This window comes from Elephantulus edwardii, unplaced genomic scaffold, assembly GCF_000299155.1.
Source record: "Elephantulus edwardii isolate Elephantulus edwardi_28Jun2011 unplaced genomic scaffold, EleEdw1.0 scaffold00107, whole genome shotgun sequence".
Classification (NCBI taxonomy): Eukaryota; Metazoa; Chordata; class Mammalia; order Macroscelidea; family Macroscelididae; genus Elephantulus; species Elephantulus edwardii.
The window spans coordinates 927,639-948,392 of record NW_006399857.1 but is presented as its reverse complement, the minus strand read 5'-3'; the positions used below and the strand labels follow the sequence as shown (position 1 = coordinate 948,392).

The window sequence follows — 20,754 nt, the reverse complement described above, 5'->3', positions numbered from 1 at the left end:
ACATCGCCTCATCTAAAGTCAACAGTCAAGATCTTACCAGTCAAGAAGAATTGGGCTCTACTTCTGTACTGTGGCATGCTTGCTAATTTGGAAAGTTTAACTATTTAATGTGTATCACAAGATCCTCAAATGCCATGAATCTCAAGAACACTACGTAAGTTCCCTCCTAAACACAATAAAGTACAGAGGAGAGTATCACCATGATAGCATTTAGCCATGAGTTTCCACACACACAAGCCTGAAATTACCAGTGCATGTTTCAAAAAATTACAAGTAACAGGAACAACAGATAAATGACTGCATGTTTCCAGCACAGATGTGAAATGAACTGTTTAGATGAATGGGCAGGCGGATGGAGGTAATGGCTAGGGATGGCTCTTGACATTCTTAATACACAAAATACATCAAATATGCTTAAATCACAGAGCTTTATAATGATTTTACTTTTTTTCCCCCAATTACTGGTCACCTTTAGAGAATTCTGGGGAACCAATTCTTCATATTGAAAACTTAATAAAAAAATAAAAGAATTTATCCTGCCCTTCCTATACAAATTCTATCACCAGAAAAATCCAACAGCTACAGAGACAGTTGTCTCCACAGAAGGATCCTAGCTAATAAAAAAATTACAAAATTAAGACTCTGAACAGTTTGAATCCCTATTTAACTAAAGGCTCTAGGCAATAATTATTACTAGCATAAAAGAAAAAGCAACAAAATATGGCAAGTACACATGACCAAGGAAGAATTAACTGCCAAAAACCCTCCAAGTCTTAAATCTCGTCCTGCCTTTAGCTCTAATGAACCATTTAGAAGAAAACTGGGAGGCAGAAAAAGATGGTATAAATAATGCAGAAGTAACAATCCATCTGAATTTTCCAGCAACTAAATTATAAGGGGGAAAAAATTAACACATTTCTGATGACACCAGTGAAAGCATTAACTAATAGGAGTTTTTTTCCCCTGACTTAATAAACTTTTCTGATTACCACTGGTGAAAGCATTAACTAATGTCATTTCCCCCCTCCCCTTATCCTGGAAAAAAACTGTTATCATTCAATTCAGTGAACAAATATCTTCTAAACGAATTTTCTAAAGTATTACATTCCAAAATTATGCATGTGTAAAATATCCATTCAGAGTATACAATCCAATTGATTTTAACATATCAAGCATAAAAATTCTAAAGATTTTAATGAGTACAAAAATATTCCACACTGAAATTAACCTTTAAAAAACTAACACCTGTCAAGTTTTGGTGTAGCATCCAAGAACACCTACGTGTATCTGAAAAGGTTATTAAAACACTTCTCCTTTATCCAATCACTTCTCTGTTGAGAGGCCAGACTAACCTCATGTACTTCCAACAAAAATAATGTAAGAAGCATACACAAGAGCCCAGCTATATTTTGTAAACTAGCTCAGTAAAAAGCATAAAGAATGTAAACCAATCTTTACATTTTCAATAAAAATGTTATCTGGTTAATATGGTTTATTTTTCATATAAGATGTTATTTATTTTATTAAGTAAAAAGTCTGTCTTATTTTTCAATAAAATGATACACTAAATTGTTTATGCTAAATATTGATATAATTCACATAAACAAGTTTGATATTTGAGGTCCTGAAATAAAAAAAAAATTTGAGGACTTCTCTTTTATAGATACATAATAATGTATTTACAAAAGAAATGATGGTATCTGGGCTTTACTGAGGACTTCTCTTTTATAGATACATAATGTATTTACAAAAGAAATGATGGTATCTGGGCTTTACTTTTTTTTTTTTAAATCTGGGCTTTACTTAAAAATCATCTGGGAGTTCTAGAAAAAGAGACGAGTGAAACAAGACCGGCCATGAGTTAGTAATCTGCTGATGCAGGGGCTTATTATACCATTCCATTCTGTATGTGTTTCACATTTCCTATAATAAAAGGCTAAATGACAGTATTGATGCATCTCTTACCGAGATCTACCTTCCATGGGCTGTCTATTAAGGATCTGAATAGGTCCTCTAGCACGAGAATGAATCTTATCATCTACCATATGCTTCAAACGCTGGTAATAAGTGGGGCCAATAAAAATTTGTGATGTGATTTTTCGACCAGTGAATCCATTATACAGGACCTAAAAACAGATTTTAAAACATAAGAGTTGAAAACATCAAGTTAAAGATGCACATGCTATCTATATCTGATTTTATTTTCTGTTATGAACACCACAAATAAAACTAACCTAGTGGTTCGAAGTCAACATAGTGGTTACTTTTTCAATTCTTACTATTTTTATTGGTTTGCACACAGTAATTTGTTTATACTGTTTTCATTCATGGAAACTGTTGGTAGTAATTACTCTCAGAGAGTAATGAGGTAACGAGAGAGCATATTAGAAGGCTTCTAGCAGTACAGCGTTCTGGTTTTCCCCCTCCCCCAAAACTGGGTTCTAGTCATATAAGAATATTTACTTTGTAAAAATTCACCAAAGCATGCATTACATTATGATTTGTACACATATTTAAAGTATGTATTACATTTTTTTAAATTAAGCCAACCATACCAAAAAAGAATACATGTAATAAATCATATAAATGCAAAGATACCTACCTCATTTCCTCTGAGATGGTAGCCATATTCAGATAAAAGGTTAGAGATCTTCTGCACATTGACAGCATCATTAAATGGAGTGGCATCACCAATTTCACCCTTATTAGCAGATACCTTACAAAAAATATTTGTACTTAAAATAGTGCTTTAAGACAAAAACCTTTTCTATACATGGAAAGATTATGAACTTAAAATCCATGTTTGGAGAGCTGTGATACCTTAAAGTTTATCTTATTAATATTGTACACAAACTCTTTGTAACAAGCTCATTCACCTAAACAGAAAGACAACTCATTTCTAATAAGCCTCTAAAAGGAAGCCATCCAAGGGAGCAGGCTCACCTTTTTAATGTCCTGAAACCAAGCCACTCATATTTTGGACTGGAACTAGTCTATCTTAAGAAGATACTATAAAGCAGAAAACCTTCACACTGAAAAATGTTCACATACCTAGTACTTTATATAATAAAGTTCACAATGAACTAACTACCAATTAATTCTTCATATATAGAAAAGAATTAGAGATAATTGTGTACGTATGTAGATGTTAGATGTAGTAAAGTTTACCCCAAAGCAAGCATAATCATAACAAATTTAAAAGTAGAAAGAAAGAAAAAACACATTTTTTCCAAAGAAATTCTGGCTCAGGAAGGAGATAAACCACTTATCTATTTTCAAAGAGACATCAATTTGAGCATATACATTTTTAAAGAAACTTACCTTTCCTTGCAGGCATTCAATCAAGTGACCAATAGTCATACGAGAGGGGATGGCATGGGGATTTATGATGATGTCAGGGGTGATACCCTCACATGTAAAAGGCATGTCCTGCAACAGAAGGGAAATTTTGAAAGGAGACTTAAAGAAATGCAGCCTTCTTAATCTTCGCTACAACACTAAAAATTAGAATTGATCTCAAACTAAACTTCTGAGTTTTCTGACATCTGCTAAACATGGTGGTTATATGCTTATTAAAGACTAAAATCTTTACCAATTTTGAGGTCTTAAGTTAAAACTGTATTAAAATTTTAATTTCATAAATATTCAACCAAATTTTAAGTTAGAAGGGAGGGAGATAAAACACGTACCTCTTGTCTATACTGAATACCACAAGTCCCCTTCTGACCATGTCGACTAGCGAATTTGTCCCCAATTTGAGGAATTCTAACAGAGCGAACCTGAACACACAAAGATGTAGGTCAGTTGAGTCTATGTGGTTTGGTTTCTCTAAGTATCAACATGAACAAAGCTGTACTCACCCTTATTTTACAAAATTTATATCCTTCCTGGTTGAGAGTTACCATCACCTGATCCACAATACCCGTCTCACTAGTTCTGAGGAAAGTGCTACAATCCCTCTTCGTGTAGCGTCTATTCGTACTCTCCAGTTCATCCTCATTTTCAGGTAAGGTGACTGTTTTGCCAATGATCACATCATCTCCTGACACACGAACCCCAGGAGCTATCAGACCATCATCATCTAGCTTGTCATAAATGGCATGCCTCATACCTGCAAAGAGATGTGAAATTTTTTAAATGGTATTGCCATATAAAAATACTAAAAACTACAATCATCAATCACTGCCAAGTCAGAGAGAAGTCAAAGGAATCTCTATCACCATAGTGTTTAATAATATTAATTAAAAAAAATTAATTCCCTTCTACAAATACTTTAACTAACTGAATTCTAATATTACAATCTACAAGGACAAACCACTGGACTGAATGTGAGATATTTAAGTTTTCTCATGAACACAGTGCTGGGTGGCAGAATAAATGCACTACCAGTTTCTGATCTCTAAATGACATGAAAAAGCTGTCTATATCCTCTATATACATCTCACATACATTCTGAATTTCATCTTATATGCTCTTAAACTCATTGGATAGCAATTCATTACTATACAATGCAATGCTATTAGGAGTTTGGAGGTTTTTTAAATAAATTTTTATTTTGTACTGCTTTACGTTCCAAGTTCTCACACCGGATCTTTCTCATCTCCTTCACCCACGTCCCTTCACCCATCATACTATATCACACTATGATTAAACCTCCCCCCAGCCTTTCCACTCTGCTCCCACCCTCCTCTCCTTGGATCCTCACACAGGATCAACAATAATGGTCCTATACAATATTCGTCCCCATGGTATTGTACCAGTTTACCCAGCACAATACTCTCCAGCCTCTCTCAAGTTAGGTAGTAATTTACAAAATCATTGCTCCTGGATGCTGTGCAGCACTCCACCATGTGAATATACCACAATTTCTCAGTCCATCTGATTGCAGCTGGAACTCTAGGCCACTTCCATGTTAATGCAATGGTGAATAACGCTGCTATGAATATTGGTATGCAAGTCTCTTTTTTGTGCCTCAGTTTTCATTTTTCCGGGGTATATGCCAAGCAGTGTTAATAGCTGGGTCATATGGAATTTTTATGTTCAGCTTGAGGAAATGTCAAACTGCCTTCCAGAGTGGTGGCATCATTTTACAATATCCCACCAACAGTGTATAAGAGTTATTAGGAGTAAAATTTGAGCAAAGATATCCCATTTCTCTAGGACATCTTGTTTATCCCACTGTTTATACTGTCCTTTAATTGTGAAAATAAAGCACAACAAAATAATAAGTGTCTTTTTTAACAAATGCTGGATACTTCTGCTTATTCTTAAATTATTATACTGTAGCTCAACAAAAACTAGAGTCACACTACACTACATACACTACACTACACTTTAGGGCAGAGTACAAGTATGAAGAGGCTCTCAGGAGTGTCCCATGAAATTATGTAACATCTGATTTCCAAAATATTCTACTCAATGCAGGACTTACCAAGAAAAAAAGGGCACCAAGTCCACTCTTAGATGCAAATAATCTTGGCAAATAGTGTTTTTAAATCTGAGTTTTTAAGAATGACATAGGAGCACTGGTGGTACATTGGCTAAGTACTTGACTACGAAATGAAAAGCTTGTACTTTGAACCCACCAGCTTCTCGTTCTATGGGAGAAAGATGTAGTAGTCTCCATCTGGAACGATTACAGAAAACTTCAAAACACTATATACAGCAGTTGTACTTGGTCCTAAACAATCATTATGAGTCAAAATTAACTATCTAGCATGGGGTCTTTTGGTTCAGAATGACACAAAAAATTTCACATGGTAAAACCAAAACAAACAGAGCAGAAGTAATTAAAGTCATTGGAAGTTACCTTTGAGTTCCATAATTAAATGTCAGTATCACTTACCCTGGCATGTTTCACGTGTAGGCTTCTCAAAAACTTCTTCTTGATCAAATCCTTTTTTAGACTCCTGTTCTTTATAAGACCGGTAAAAAACAGACCTAAAAGTAGATGGTTAAAAAATGTAACGTGTTTCCTTTAATAAAAGAGCTTAAATATATCTATAATTTTCACTTCATTAAAATCTGAAACACAATTAAAACCATGAACCTGAGACAAAGAGAACTAGTGAGAATCAGAAAGTTAAATCCTAAATGCTGTCACACTGGCTACACAGGGTAGTATATTATCCATAACCTGGACGCCTTAACCCCTTACATAACCACCTCAGAGCTGCATAAACTGTCCACTAGTCTACTATTGTGTGTACACACACGTGCACACATCCTCTCTTAAATTCCAAGGGGTTTTTTTCTTTCTTTTCCTTGTTGCTTTCTAATGCTGTATTATACAATACATAGCATTATGCATGTAATATTATCTGTGTCCCTACCCTAAATAAGTCTTAGTCTGGAAGCTCAGCTGAAACCTGTCCACCATGGGTGACCCTGCTGGTGTTTGAAATACTGGTGGCACAGCTTCCAGCATCACAGCAACATGCAAGCTACCACATGTTTTTGTTTTGCGTGGTTTTTCAGCCTAACAATCCTAAATCACGGATTTGAGATCAATTTGTATGTCATACCACCACACTAAAATGGGGGGGAGGGAACCCATTAACACCGATGTAATAAACACTGTGAAGAGAATGTTGTTGTTGCTGTTATATGCCATCGAGTCGCTTGCGACTCATAGCGACCCTATGTACAACAGCCCTAAACTCCGCTCTGTCCTGTGCCAATCGCACTGTCTCTGACACTCCCATCCCAATTATCCCAGTCACTGAATCAATCCACCTCATAGAGGGCCTTCCTCTCCTGCACTGTCCCTCCACCCTCCCAAGCATGATGTCCCTCTCTAAGGACCAGTCTCTCCTCACAACATGTCCAAAGTATGTTAGACGAAGCCTCAGAATCCTTGCCTCCAAGGAGCCACCCGGTTTAACCCTTTCCAGGACTTAAAAGTTCTAAAATCATGGATTTATTTGTATTTTTTAGGTGTTTCTATATTATCTAAATGCAAACACGTATCTGCATGTAAAACGGCAAAAAGTGGCAAAAGGAAGCCCACTATATTAGCATAAAAAATGTAAATATACAAGGAGGTTTTACAAAAAGCTGACCTGAAAAAGCCTCGGTCTACAGCTGAGCGGTTCATGATAACAGAGTCTTCCTGATTATATCCAGTGTATGATGCAATAGCCACAATTGAGTTGATACCTGAAGAGCATTTAAGAACAGACATTAAAATATCATCTGGAAAACTGCCTCTTTCTCTTAAATCCATTTTATTTAGCAACAAGTGACTGGCATGTTTTTGTCATAGAACTGTCTACTCCTTTAGGAATAACAATGTGGGAGGCAATTACTCTGCTACCTAAATGTTTTAATACATGCATCACAAACTAGTCATTCCCAACATATCCATTTTTATAAGTGATGATATGTGCAAGTCACTTCATATTTTATAAGTACATCCCCAAACAACCTTTCATGATCATCACATTAAACCTGGTACCATAAACAAAGTAAACATAATTTTCATAAATCAGCCAAGACCTAACTAGGGACCTCTGGTGGCCTAGTAGCAAAAAGCTGCACTGCAATCCTAGAGGTATGCAGTTCGAATCCACCAGATGCTCTGCTGTAGAAGGAGGGGCTATCTCTACCTGTACCAGTCAGATCTGATTTGATGGTACACACAAATAATAATAATAAAAAAAAAGACTTAACTAGTCTGTCAAAGTGAGTAACTGAAGGCATCAAGTCCTACCTTGTCTCGTGATTGGCTGATTTGAACCCAGCCCTCCTAGTTCCCAGGAGCAAATCCCACTGACCTCAAAACTTATCTAAATTATCTGACATCTCATATAAATGTAAATTAAAACACAAAACTTCCAAGTAGTGTTCCTAACAGTTTTTCCTTAACTTAGAAGTCCCAATTCAAGAAACTATGTAGTGAAGAGAAAAACGCCTGCTTCTGGTCAAAAGGGGGGAAAAGAACATAAGCTTTTGAACAAGACTAGGGTTTAAATTCCAGTTTGACATATTTCTAACTGTGTAACCTTGAGTAAGTGAGTTAACCTTTCTTCCTGTTTCCACATTTGTAAAATGGCATGATAAACCTCTGGCATTACTTATCAGTTTACACTTCTTCCTCCCATTCTAAAAGACATCATGTCATGAGTTTTAAGTAGACTTGAACTATTATTTTCATTTTGCAGGTGAAGAAAAAGTAAAATTCTCATGCTTCATAGATTAACACATGCAAGTACTTTGGATGGAATTTTGCATAGCTCAATAATAATGATTCATAACTCTGTTAAAAATACTTATCTAGGAGAGCAAGGGGCAGCAAAACAAATCAAACCCCTTGTTACACAGAGTTGGTTCTGATTATGACTCACAGAAACCCTGCAGAACATAACAGACCTGCCCGGTAGGGTATCCTAGGCTGTGAATATGCATGAAAGCAGACATCTTTCTCCCATGCTGCAGCTGGCTGGTGAGTTCAGCTAGTAGGCAAACAATGAACTACTGTACCACCAGGGCTCCTCTCAAGGAATAGAACTCTGTGAGTACAGGATTACAATCCACCTGTCAGCCAAATCTAAGTATCCATCTGAGAACTCCTTTCAGTTGCTTTATCTTTACCACATTTTGAGCACTGAGGAGCTCTAAAGTCCCTACCATACTTTAAGTTGAGGCTAACTTTTATCACAAGGTCCACTGCTCTCGGAGGGTATCGTAATCACATGATAAAAGTTTAAATACTAGTAATGAAAGAACTGGTAGCCTGTGCCTCCTGCTACAATGCACTGAGAGCATGGCATCCTTTCTGTGCTGGTACTGAAGAGACAATATAACTGGACTGAATGTTAAAAAAATATCACAACCAAGAAAAACAAAGGAACCGCTGAAACAATTTCAGTATATATGCGTAAATACACATGGAAAAGCTGAACGGTAGTGTGGTTTCATGTCTGCACTCTACTCTCAAATGGATGAGGAAAGAAGAGCATATATGAAAAATTATTAATTGCAAGGCAATCTAGATGGATGGCTTATGTAAATTTGAAATTACTACAAAATAAAGTTTTTGTTTAAAAAACTGTATTGCTTGAGGCATGAAAAAAGAGCAGTTCTGAAATATGCATGCAGCCAGTATCAGATATGCCCTCATCACTAAAGGAACATTTTCTTTCAAATCCAATCCTTCATCTGCTTTTTTCCCCCTCCTAAGAAACTATCATTTAAATGTTAGAAGAAAACTCAGCACTGCAAGTATAATTTAGATATGAGCACAATGTACAGACCCTCACAGATATTTTTTTCCTAGACTAGAGTAACCTCTTGTGGAGGACTTTGAAAACAAAGAATTCTAACCTATGAAAAATTTCTAGCAAAATGTTAGAACCCCAAGGAACTTTGGTGGTGTAACTGTGTTGCACTGCTAACCAAAATGTTAGGACCCTGTTAACGCTACTAACAGCCAACATGCAAGGCCAACTTTACCAAATACCACTAATCAAGTCGTTACCCAAACTCAGGCAAAATTCTACTAACAATATTGTGAGATAACAGTGCTCAAAACTATACTATCTCCTTTTAAGAGTTAACAGTTTCATACCCTTCCACGTTCTCTGCACCATTTTACCTAATGTCCAGTCAGTCTTCTTGAATCTTCTGTAAACTTGTCTCCTCCTTATCTGCTACTTCTCACATGTTCTCTCCTGATTTTTTTTCTGTATGTCCTTAATGAAGTGCCTAAAGTTCCGTCTGTCTGTCTGTTGCCCTTTTTACAAACTAAATTCTCCCTAAGAAATATCATAGTATCGCCAACATTAAGACAGTAAAAGCATCATAATTCTAGACTTCACTTTCTTTCAAATCGTATTTGCAACTCCTTGGTAGAAGAGCACTTCAAAGATGTCCTGGCAGGAACTCAAAATTCAACACACCAAAACAAATCATCTTACCTCTGTAACCCTTCTAATGTGCTCCCAATTTACTAATACCACCTCTAGAGTCACCCAAGTCATAAGTACCATCAATACTGTACTGTCCTCTTTATCTTGGTCATAGCAAATCATTCAATAGGTCTATCCCAAAAGGTACTGCAAAATCATTCTCTTCTGCTTCCAAAGGACCTCACCTTTCCTCATTCAGATTACTGCAAACTAAAAACTTCCATTACTAATCTAAAGGCCATGCCCCCCTCTGATGGTTTAAATTCTTTAGTAGGTTCTTGGGATAAATATAGACAATATCCTGTGTGATTTACAGCTTTGGAAAGTCAATGGCGGGTAAGCTGAGTTGGTTCTGACTCAAGTGAAATTTGACAATTTTCCTCAATTTAATTATCCTCTATTTTGGGTTATCTTAGAAACTCTAATTTCTGCCTGTGGTTAAGGAGGTTAAGATTAGATTACGTTGAAGGAATTAAGACTGTTATGGTTGTAGGGTAGATTAGGGTGGGATGCATCACCCTTATGTAAGTACCTGCTGCTGTTGTTGTTAGGTGCCATCCTATGACTTATAGGGACCCTATGAACAACAGATCTGAATCCTGTCCTATCCTGTGCCATTTTCACAACTCCTGACACACTAGAGCTCATCTCAGCATTCACCAGGTCAATTCACCTGGTCAAGGGTCTTTCTCTCCAAGCATCATGTGCTCCAAGAAAAGCCCCTCATAACATGTCCAAAATATGCGAGGCAAAGCCTCATCATTCTTGCCTCCAAAGAACACCCATCTGCATCCTAAGACACGTGTGTTTCTTCTTTTGGCTGTCCATGAGATGGTCAGTGCTCCTCTCCAACACCACAGCTCAAAGGCATTAATTCTTATTCTGTCATCCTTATTTGCTAATCAACTGTGGTGCAAAGCAAGTGTAAGAAAGACCACGGCCTAGATCAGATGTACTTTAGTCCTCAAAGTGACATCATTACTCCAATAATTTGGAGAGGTCCGTAACTGCAGACTTTGCAAGTGCAATGTGTCTCCTTATTTCCTGACTGCTGGTGCCAAGGGTGTTAATTATGGATCCAAGCAAGATGAAGCTGTTGACAGTTTCAATCTCCTTTCCATCCACCATGACACTGCCTACTGGTCCAGTGGTAAGAATTTTTCCAAGGATAGGTCCCTCCTAATCATTCTTGCCACCAAGGAGCACCTGGTTGCAATTTCTCCAAAGCTTATTTGTTTGTTCCTTTAGCAGCCAATGGGATAACCAGTACTCTTCTCCAACACAACTCAAAAGCATCAATGATTCTTAACCATGGCTTGAATCAGGTGCACCTTAGTCTTTAAAGTGACATTGTTGTTCTTTAGCACTTTGAAAAGGTCCTAGACATATTTTTACTAGTACAATACATCTTTTGATTTCTTGACTACTGGTACCAATGACGATGATTACATATCCAAGTATGATGAAATTCATTGACAACTTTAATCTTTTCTCATCTATCATGATGCTGAATCGTGGCCCAGTGGCGGAGACTTTTGTTTTCTTGATGTTGAGAGGTAATTCATATGGAAGTGCTATAGTCTTTGACCTTCCACATCTAAGTGTTTTAAGTACTCTTCACTTTCAGCAAGCATGGTTGTAGTATATGTATAATGCATATATGGTTGGTAAATCTTCTTCCTAACCTGATACCACATTCTTCCTCATAAAGTCCAGTTTTTCTAATGAAATGCTCAGCACACACACAGCGTAAGTATGAAAAAAAGGAGACAGCCCTGACATACACTTTTCTTGATTAAATCATGGGGTGTTCCCAACTTAAGACAACAGCACTACTGGGGCTACAACCCCGATCTGAAAGGGTGTTTCCCTAATGTGTAAGGCCTTATCCTGTAAGAAATAAAAGGTGAGAGAGAAATGACCAGAGAAGGAGAGACTTGACTATCACTGAGAACACAGCACAAGCTTTGGACCTCCGGTCCCTAAACCTACGGAAAGATATATGGAGAACATCAAGGAAAGCCGAGGCCACAGGTGTTGAAAGAAGACGAAGACCTTCCCCTAGAAGTGACAGAAAGGCTATCCTTTAGAGCGGATATCCTAAATACAGACTCCTAGACACCTGAAGAGAAAAAATTCTACTGGCTAAAGCCATCTACTTGGGGTATTTCTATTATAGCAGTAGGAGAGTAACTAAGAATTTAAACAGAGAAAAAGAGGAAGATCCTCAACAAGAGACTGACCCAGTAGCTACAATGAGATCAGCTCAGCACTTCAACAAGAAAATGGCCATAGGATATAGACAGACACATCACCAAAAAGACATTCAGATGGTAAACAAACACATGACAAAATGTTCAAAATTCCTAGCTATTGAAGAGATGAAAATAAAAATAATGTAATCATCTCACTCCAGCAACAAGAGCTAAGATCAAAAGGACAACAAAGAACAAATGTTGATGAGGCTGTGGAATAACTGGAACTCTTATTCACTGCTGTTAAGAATGTAAAATGGTGTAACCACTACGGAAGGTAGACTAGTACTTTCTCAAAAAGTTGGAAACACTCATATATCATATGACCCAGCAATTCCACTAGTAGGAATATTGGGAAAGCCCTAAAGAAACCAGAGCCATGACTCATACAGATGTATGCACACCCATGTTTACGGCTCCATTCACAACAGATCGAAGCAACCCAAATGCCCAACAAAAAACAAATGGATAGAAAAACTGTGGTACATTCCCACAATGGACTATTATGAAGCAATGAAAAACAATGACCTCGTAGAGAATTACAGAGCATGGGGAAACCTGGAGGACATTATGTTGGATGAAATATTTCAGTCACAAAAGGACACTGTGTAACACCATTGTTATAAAATAGATAGGTGTGGGATGTGAGAAGAGAATGGGAAAAGAGTGGATAGATAATGAACACCGCAACAGAACTGTCTGAAAGGAATTGTATGTATGACAATAATCTGGAACAAAGGGTGCACTGCGATGTGGGCTGGGGGAAGGGGAGGAAGAGAAAATGTGCAACAATGGGGGGATGAAAAGGAATCAAACATAGGCAACAATTCTCAGGATGGCACAGGACCAGGCAGTGTTCCATTCTGTCACACACTGGCTTATGAGCTGGAACCAATCTGATGGCACCTAACCACAATGTACCCCTTATGCTAGTCCTAAAATAAATTATAACTATATCACTTCCCTAAACAAGGTTGGATGAGTTCTCAAATAAATCCAGTCTTCAGACTCTCTCCACATTATGACACGATCTTCACTCCTATATACTCAAGTTGTTGTTATACTAAACTGACATGACTGCTGGCAATTCCCAAAATAGATCTCACGACATCATGCCTCTAGGCCTTATTCAAACCATCTCTTAAATGCAAATGCCCTTTCCCTAACTTCACTCCAGGTTAAAAATGTTACCTTCTGAAAGAAAATGTCTCTGGATTTGCCACAGGAATCAATCTTTTCTTTTATGCTTCTAAAAAGATGTTTTGGTGACAAAATAGGTAAGGAGTCATACTGCCAGTCCAAAGCCAGACAGTTTGTATACACCAGCCACTCTGCAAGAGAAAGCTAGGCAGTCTCCTCCCATGAAATGTACAGTCTCTGAACACTCACTGGAGAATCAACTACAAGTTACCTCCAACTAGATGGGACATAACAACAGAAGCAGCAAAGAACTTTAAACTTCAATAATAATACTTTTCATATACCCATGCTGTCTTTTGTGTTCCATTTTAATACAATACTAAAAACAGGGCTGTATCCTGTGCATCTTTTAAGCTGGAAAAAACACAAACACAAATTCAATGCTACGGAGTCAGAATCGACTCATAGTTGACCCTCCAGTAGTTTGTCCAGAGGCTGTAGGTTGTCCATCTTTCTCCTGCAGAGCTGCTGGTGGACTCAGAGGTGTTGCCTTTGGATTAGCAGCACCATTTCCTATGGATTACGCCATTTAAGCATAGAAAGATCTTAAAAACTACTGCACAGACACCAACATACCTGCTGGCAGCTCTCTGAATCGTAGATATTCCATAGACCGTGTTGTCACAAGTGGTTTTTGAGGATAATAGAGAACATGGGCCAATGTATCCATACGAACATGGAAATTGGTGATATAAACGCCCATAGCCTGTTTACCCATAGCAGACTGGTATGTGTTTCTAGGAGACTAAAGGCAGCAAAAAAGAATCAATTAACATTTAATTACCTCCACACCCATGTTTATTGCAGCTTTGTTCACAATAGCAAGGAGTTGGAAACAACCTAGGTGCCCATCAACAAACGAATGGCTAGAGAAGCTGTGGTATATTCGCACAATGGAATACTATGCTGCATTGAAAAACAAGGAACTCATGCAATATTATTCAAAATGGTTGACTCTGGAGAACATTATGCTGAGTGAAATATCCCAGTCACAAAAGGACAAATATTACATGATGCCACTGTTGTAGAATGGCACTAACCTCGAGGTTGGGGAGAGACTGAGTAAGATGGGTTCAATAATGTATATTGCACTGAAACAGAGGAGGGAGAAAACTGTTTAAAAGTGATATGTGACTAGGTATTTCTGTCATCACAGGAGTCTAGAACGATGGCTCCATGGTGGAGGGGACCTGAGGGAGGGTTTGTAAAACAATGAAAGAATCTTTTCTTTTACTTTTCCATAATTTTTGACTCATGTACTTATAACTTGTTAGTTAAATTTGTGTCTTCTAGGTTGCAACACCCCCATGATACATCTTCAAGGATATGAACATGTACGGCTAAGCACAATTAATAACAGTGCATCTAAATTGCAAAATCAATCTCCATAATAGTCTATGTGTTTCCTACTGCCAAAGGGGCCCTTTAGAGTAGTGAGAGAAGATCTTCGCCCTGAAACCCACGGCGTCCCTTTTCAGCAGGAAGTAGCTAAGAGAATGCGCCATCCCCTTTTCCTTATGAATCGGGGTGAAGTCTCTCTCAGGGAGGAGTGATAGGGAATGGCAAAGGACACACTGACAAAGGAGATTAATCAGAACTGACTTTGACAAGCACTGTGGCAATTGGACAATTAAAACAGACATTCGGATGGCGGGGGAAGAAGAACAAACTGGGGAGGAGGGTAGAGAGAATGGTGCAGCAATGAAGGAATGAAAACCCAAAATCTCTGTAAATGTTCATTAAAACTAATAATATTTAATAATAATAAAAAAAACAAATAAAAAATAAAAATTAATTGCCGTTGAAAAAAAAAAACCCAAAAACATTTAATTACCTCAAGGAAAATCCTCTACAGAGTATTAATTACATTAATCAGAAATCATATGTAAGGTTTTTTTGTTTCTTCCCAAAATAACTATGGCTGTTATGAAACACTATGCAAACCAAATGCTTTGCTCTCTAGGATAACACACCCTTTCATTAAATGGCTTTTCTCTTAGGAGGAAATTACTGATTAATCTCGGATTTCTACTCTCCCACCAATTTCTCACAAATCAGGAGATAGAGCTACCAACCTGGTTATGATCAGGGAAGGGAATAATAGATGCACAGACACCGAGGATCATTGAAGGATGAATCTCACAATGTGTGTATGTGGAACAATAAGCAACTTCTTTCTCCTGTAAATCATCTGGAGTCATCGCAAGCATCACGGTTTCTTCTTCAAGGGTATCAATGTATTCTACTACTCCACTGGCCACAAGATCCTGCCAACTGCAAAATACTAATTCATTCAATGTCCTCATTTTCTGATTAACTCCCTCAGCCTTCTAATTAATAATGACATCTTATATTTATGCACTGATACCAAGTTACAAACTAAATCTATCACTGTTGGCAATGGTAAAAAAACAAGTTGCTGGGGGGGAGGGTTGAGGGGAGAAAAGTACAACAATGAATGAACAGAAATCCAAAGTCTCTGTAAATTTTCATTGAAATAATAAATTTTTAAAAATGCAAAAGAAAAAAAAAACCCACAAGTTGCCCCTACAACACATATAAAATACAATCTCATGACTATTATTTGTTTCCATTTATTTTAAAATTGTATCTCCTGTGTGAAATGCAAACATAAAAATATACAGACTAAAATTTGAAAGAATATATGCCAGATTGTTAACAGCATTTATTTTTGAAAAGACCAGGAATGAATTGATGTCTTTTACAAATTTTCATTATATACACTAGAGTGTGTTTTGTTGGGTTTGTTTGTTCACAATAAGAATATATACATTCCATATATTAGCATAAATGGAAGACTGTATCACACATTCACAAACACATTCACAACATTAGCAAAAAAGGAACCTTTAAAACAATTTCCTTTTTAAGAAAATTTATTAGGTTTTAAGAGATCACAAATGCATTCATTCTTAACGCCACATATTGTTTCCTGGATCAAAAATTAAGGAAAATAAATAGCAACCGGAGTAAAAAGAGACTCCACAGACTGTAGAAAAAAATATTTGGCACTGATTGTAGACTCAAAAAACCCCAATTAAAAATAAGAAGACATGAAGATACTTCATGAAAGAAGGCATTCAGGTAGCAAATAAACATATGAAGAAATGTTCAAGATCCTAAGCCTTTCGAGAGATGTGAATCAAAGTTCTATAAGACAGAAAATAAATGCTGGCAATAGGACAAAGAAGACAGGAACCTGTGGAAAAAGAGTTTGGCAATTTCTTAACACACAAATAGATATATGCACACCCATATTCAATGAGACAGTATTTGCAACAGCAAAGAAATGGAAACAATTCAAGTGTCCATCAATGGATGAACAGAGTGGAAGAATAGAATGACTGTTCAAAATGACCTTCCTACTCATTAGCTTTGATTTTTGGCACATGAATGGGTGGGACTATGCTACTGGTATCTATGATATGAAGTGTATCTTTGGGGTGGGAATATACAAAGTATGTAGACTACTAATGAGGAGATTGATAAATCTTCTTGCCATTCCACTATGTAAAAATGAGTTGGTTTAGAGACAGAAAATGGGAATCTTGCTACAGCAAGGAAAAAAATTAAATGCAGCATGTACACCTCCATTCAGACCAGAGATTCTTGCACAACCAGACTTGTGGCAGTAGAAAACTAGAGGTTCCCATGAGACAGAGCTGAACTGAAACTGCCAAGCCGAAGAACCAGAGCTGAGGGCTTTTGTTCAATTGTGTGTGGATGCTGTTTGATGGGGACTCTTCTCCCTAGGAGAGTTAGTTAGTGGAGGTCATATATTGCCTCCTACCCCCATGTTATCCACACTCTTTTTAAAAATGGGTAAGCAAACTATGGTACATTCACACAATGTAATACTATAACACAAAGAACACTGAAGAATTTGCAAGCACCATGTAACATGGATGAATATAGAGAACATTATGCTAAGTGAAATAAGTCAGTCACAAAAGGACAAATATTATGACCACTATTATAGAAAGGGAGTTTTGGTAGCCAGTGGTAGGGAGTTGCACTGCCAACTGAAAGGCATTTGGTTTGAGTTTGCCAGCAGCTCCAATGGAGGAAGATGACCAATCTTCTCTAATGAAATTTACAGTCTCTGAAAACCCACGGGAAAGCCACCTATGAGTTCTACCGGACTTTACACCAATGGAGTGATTACACCAATGGAATGAGTGACTGATTAGAATAAGATAAGGAAAGGTTTACACAAATAAGGGCAAATTCTTGGAAGTTAGTAGGGATTTAGAAGGGGAGGAGAGAGAGAGCAAAAATCAGTAAACAGAAAATAAACACACATTAGAAGGACAAAAACACTAAACAAATATATTCTTTCTTTTTAAGGTGATGAAAATGTTCTAGAGTTAGACAGGAGAGATAGTAGCACAATCATATTAGCATATTAAAAAACTGAACTATGTTCTTTACAGTAGCATGATATGTGAATCTTATCTCAATTCTTTAAAATGTACACAGTATTTTTACTGCATGTTCTTACCTGTAGTTATTATATTCTCTCTCTTTCAACTGGTCAATATGCCTCTTCTTCAAAAGTAGCTTTTGTTTTTCCACGATCAGAAGTGGTCTGCAAATACGGCCTGCATCTGTATAGATACGAATCTCCCTTTCTCGAATATCTCTGATCATAGAAACCTGTATGTAAAAAGATAAAACAATCTTACTTTCTCTACACCATTAGGGCCTAGTTAGAAATATAATAAAATTACAAATAAACTTCCATGATAACCAATAATCAAATAAGATAGGTGAATCTTAGGGTCACTGTTCATTATATTAGACACTCAAGGTATAATTTAAAATGTTCTAAGCAGACTTCCGTTCAACTTGATTCCTCTGCTGCATGTGTTTCTGCTGGCTTTCTTGGTTAAAACATGGCTAAAAGCTTACAAAGTAAGTGGAAAAGGAAAATGCGTGCTGAAAAGAGGAAAAAGAATGCTCCAAAGGAGCTCAGCCGGCTTAAAAGTATTCTCAAAGTAGATGGTGATGTTGTAATGAATGACGTTCAAGAGATTGCAACTGTTGTGGTACCCAGACATTACCAAGAGAAAATGCAGTATGATACGAATGATGAAAAAGGTGAGAAAGATGACATGAAAATGGAAGCTGACATTAAGAGAAACAAAAAGAGCCTTCTAGACCAGCATGGACAGTACCCAATATGGATGAACCAGAGGCAGAGAAAAAGGCTGAAAGCAAAGAGAGAAAAAGGGAAAGGAAAAAACAAATCCAAGGCAGCAAAAGGTTTAGCCTGGTACCACATGCAGCAGGCACTTGGTTAAAGTGTGTACAGGAATTTCAGGTGCCACTGGATGAGAACTACTTATTTCTGAATCCTAACTGGCCTTTATCTTTGATTTCAAACCCAGCATAGCTCAAGTTTGGTTTGGGAACTGGAATAAAATATTTTCTTTGGTGAATAAAGCTGTAGAGATACTTTAATTGGATTTCTCTCTACTATCCAGGTGTTACTACACATCAAATTTATATCAACTATTAATCTAACTGTAATTGATAGTTGTTACAGTGTGATGTATGTAATTTGTAAATGTAAAGCAAGTGATGTTATGAAAAAATTAACTCAGATTTATGTAAACAATTTAAAAATAATATCTTTGGATCCTCTAAGTAGTGCTTATTTGGAATTTGGATTTTGTTATAATTCAGAATAAAAGCTATTTTATGCAAAACAAAAAAATGTTCTAAGCAGAAAATTCTAAACTTTCTAATTATAGCACTAAGCAACAGCATCTGGTAGTAATGTCATACAAGTAATGTGAAATGACAAAAGGAATATTTTAGTAGTAGAAAGAATCGCTGCCTCTGAAAACTGCTGGAGTTGGTTCTGACTCAACAGAACATACATAAATGAGTCAAAAGAGAAACAAAAATTTGTAATTCATTATCTTGATCCAATAAATTATTTTCTTTTAAAAATAGTGTTTTAGTGTGTTTTAGGTGAAACTTTATTGTAGTCAATCAGTCTTCCATTCAGGGACAACTCCAAAATACTAAAGAGCAATGATATCAGTTTGAAGACTAAGGTGCACCTGATTCAGGCCATGGTTTTTCAAGCACTTGCTATGCATGTAAGAGCTGAATAATGAATAAGGATGACAGAGACTAATTGATGCCTCTGAGTTGTAGAGCTGGAGAAGAGTACTGAATATCCTATGGACTGCCAAAAGAACAAAGAGGCCTTGGAAAAAGCACAGCCAGAGTGCTCCTTAGAAGTAAGGGTGACGTTGCTTTGTCTTTCATACTTTGATGATGTTGCTAGGAGAACGCTATTCCTTGGTAAGAGATATCATGACTGGAAAGGTAAAGGATCTGCCAAAGAGAAGATCCTCAACAAGATGGATTCATAGTGACTAGGGCAATGGGCTCAAGTGTGTCAGGGATGGTGAGGATGGCACAGGATAGGTCAGGGTTCAGGTCCCTTTTTCACAAGGTTTTTAAGTCCTTCTCAATTCAATGGCATCTAACAATAACAACATAAATTATTCTACAGCATTACATTTTCAAACATGTCAACATTTCTTTTTTACTGTAGATATTTTAATCTATTTCATTTTAAGTCAATTAGGAAATGATCTGTTAATGAACTGGAACCTGAATAGTAGTTTAATATTTTCCGAAAAGAGTACTTTAAAAAGTAAACCATGCCTTGGTTTCAAATCTGGGTCCTTCACTCAAGAAAGGATTAGGACTGCTTATAGAAAGAGGTTACTGGCTTAAAAATATTGGAAAAATCACAAAAGCCAGACTTTTTTTTTTCCTGTGAGAAAAATTTGTATTTAGAATTAGCCCACTGGACTCCGTTTAGATGATCCCAATCTTGTTGGCAACATGCAAAGCATCATAATCAGGACAAAGTTGAACATAGGCCTTCTTCTCTCCATCAGGCCTAATCAAAGTATTGCCCTTAGCTACATCAATGTCATAGAGCTTCTTTAATCTGGTTGTTTAAACAGCTTGTTTAATCTGGTGCTTGTTGGCCTTGACATCCACAATAAACACAAGTGTGTTGTTATCTTCAATCTTCTTCACAGCTGACTCAGTGGTCAGGGGAAATTTGATGATGGCACAGTGGTCAAGCTTGTTTCTCCTAGGGGGGCGCTCTTCTGGGGGTATCTGGGCTGCCTTCGGAGTCTCAGCAGTTAGGCCGCCAGAAGGTGGGTGACGTGCGGATCTTCTTTTTTTTTTGGCTGTGGATGCCCTTAAGGACTGCCTTCTTGGCCTTCAATGCCTTTGCTTTGGCTTCAGTTTTGGGAGGGGCAGGAGCATCCTTCTTCGCTTTCGGCGCCATCTTCGTAGAAAGGGAAAGCCAGACATTTTTAAAAAGAAAC

At 37.1% G+C, this 20,754-nt stretch overlaps 2 protein-coding genes across 3 annotated transcripts in view; one reads left to right on the top strand and one right to left on the bottom strand.

The window, feature by feature from the left end:
* POLR2B (polymerase (RNA) II (DNA directed) polypeptide B, 140kDa) overlaps window positions 1-20,754 on the bottom strand; it is a 51,868-nt gene that overhangs the window by 842 nt on the left and 30,272 nt on the right. For both annotated transcript variants that reach the window (XM_006891966.1, XM_006891967.1), the window contains 10 exons: window positions 17,886-18,040; window positions 15,439-15,637; window positions 13,940-14,108; window positions 7,062-7,158; window positions 5,846-5,940; window positions 3,861-4,111; window positions 3,690-3,779; window positions 3,322-3,429; window positions 2,603-2,716; window positions 1,966-2,126 (listed from right to left, as the gene is read on the bottom strand). In XM_006891966.1, coding sequence (XP_006892028.1) covers window positions 1,966-2,126; window positions 2,603-2,716; window positions 3,322-3,429; window positions 3,690-3,779; window positions 3,861-4,111; window positions 5,846-5,940; window positions 7,062-7,158; window positions 13,940-14,108; window positions 15,439-15,637; window positions 17,886-18,040 — 1,439 coding nt within the window. The remainder of the gene's footprint in view (window positions 1-1,965; window positions 2,127-2,602; window positions 2,717-3,321; window positions 3,430-3,689; window positions 3,780-3,860; window positions 4,112-5,845; window positions 5,941-7,061; window positions 7,159-13,939; window positions 14,109-15,438; window positions 15,638-17,885; window positions 18,041-20,754) is intronic.
* On the top strand, window positions 18,280-18,687 carry LOC102855791 (protein LLP homolog). Its single transcript, XM_006891970.1, has one exon. The coding sequence runs from the start codon at window positions 18,280-18,282 to the stop codon at window positions 18,685-18,687; it is 408 nt and encodes a 135-aa protein (XP_006892032.1).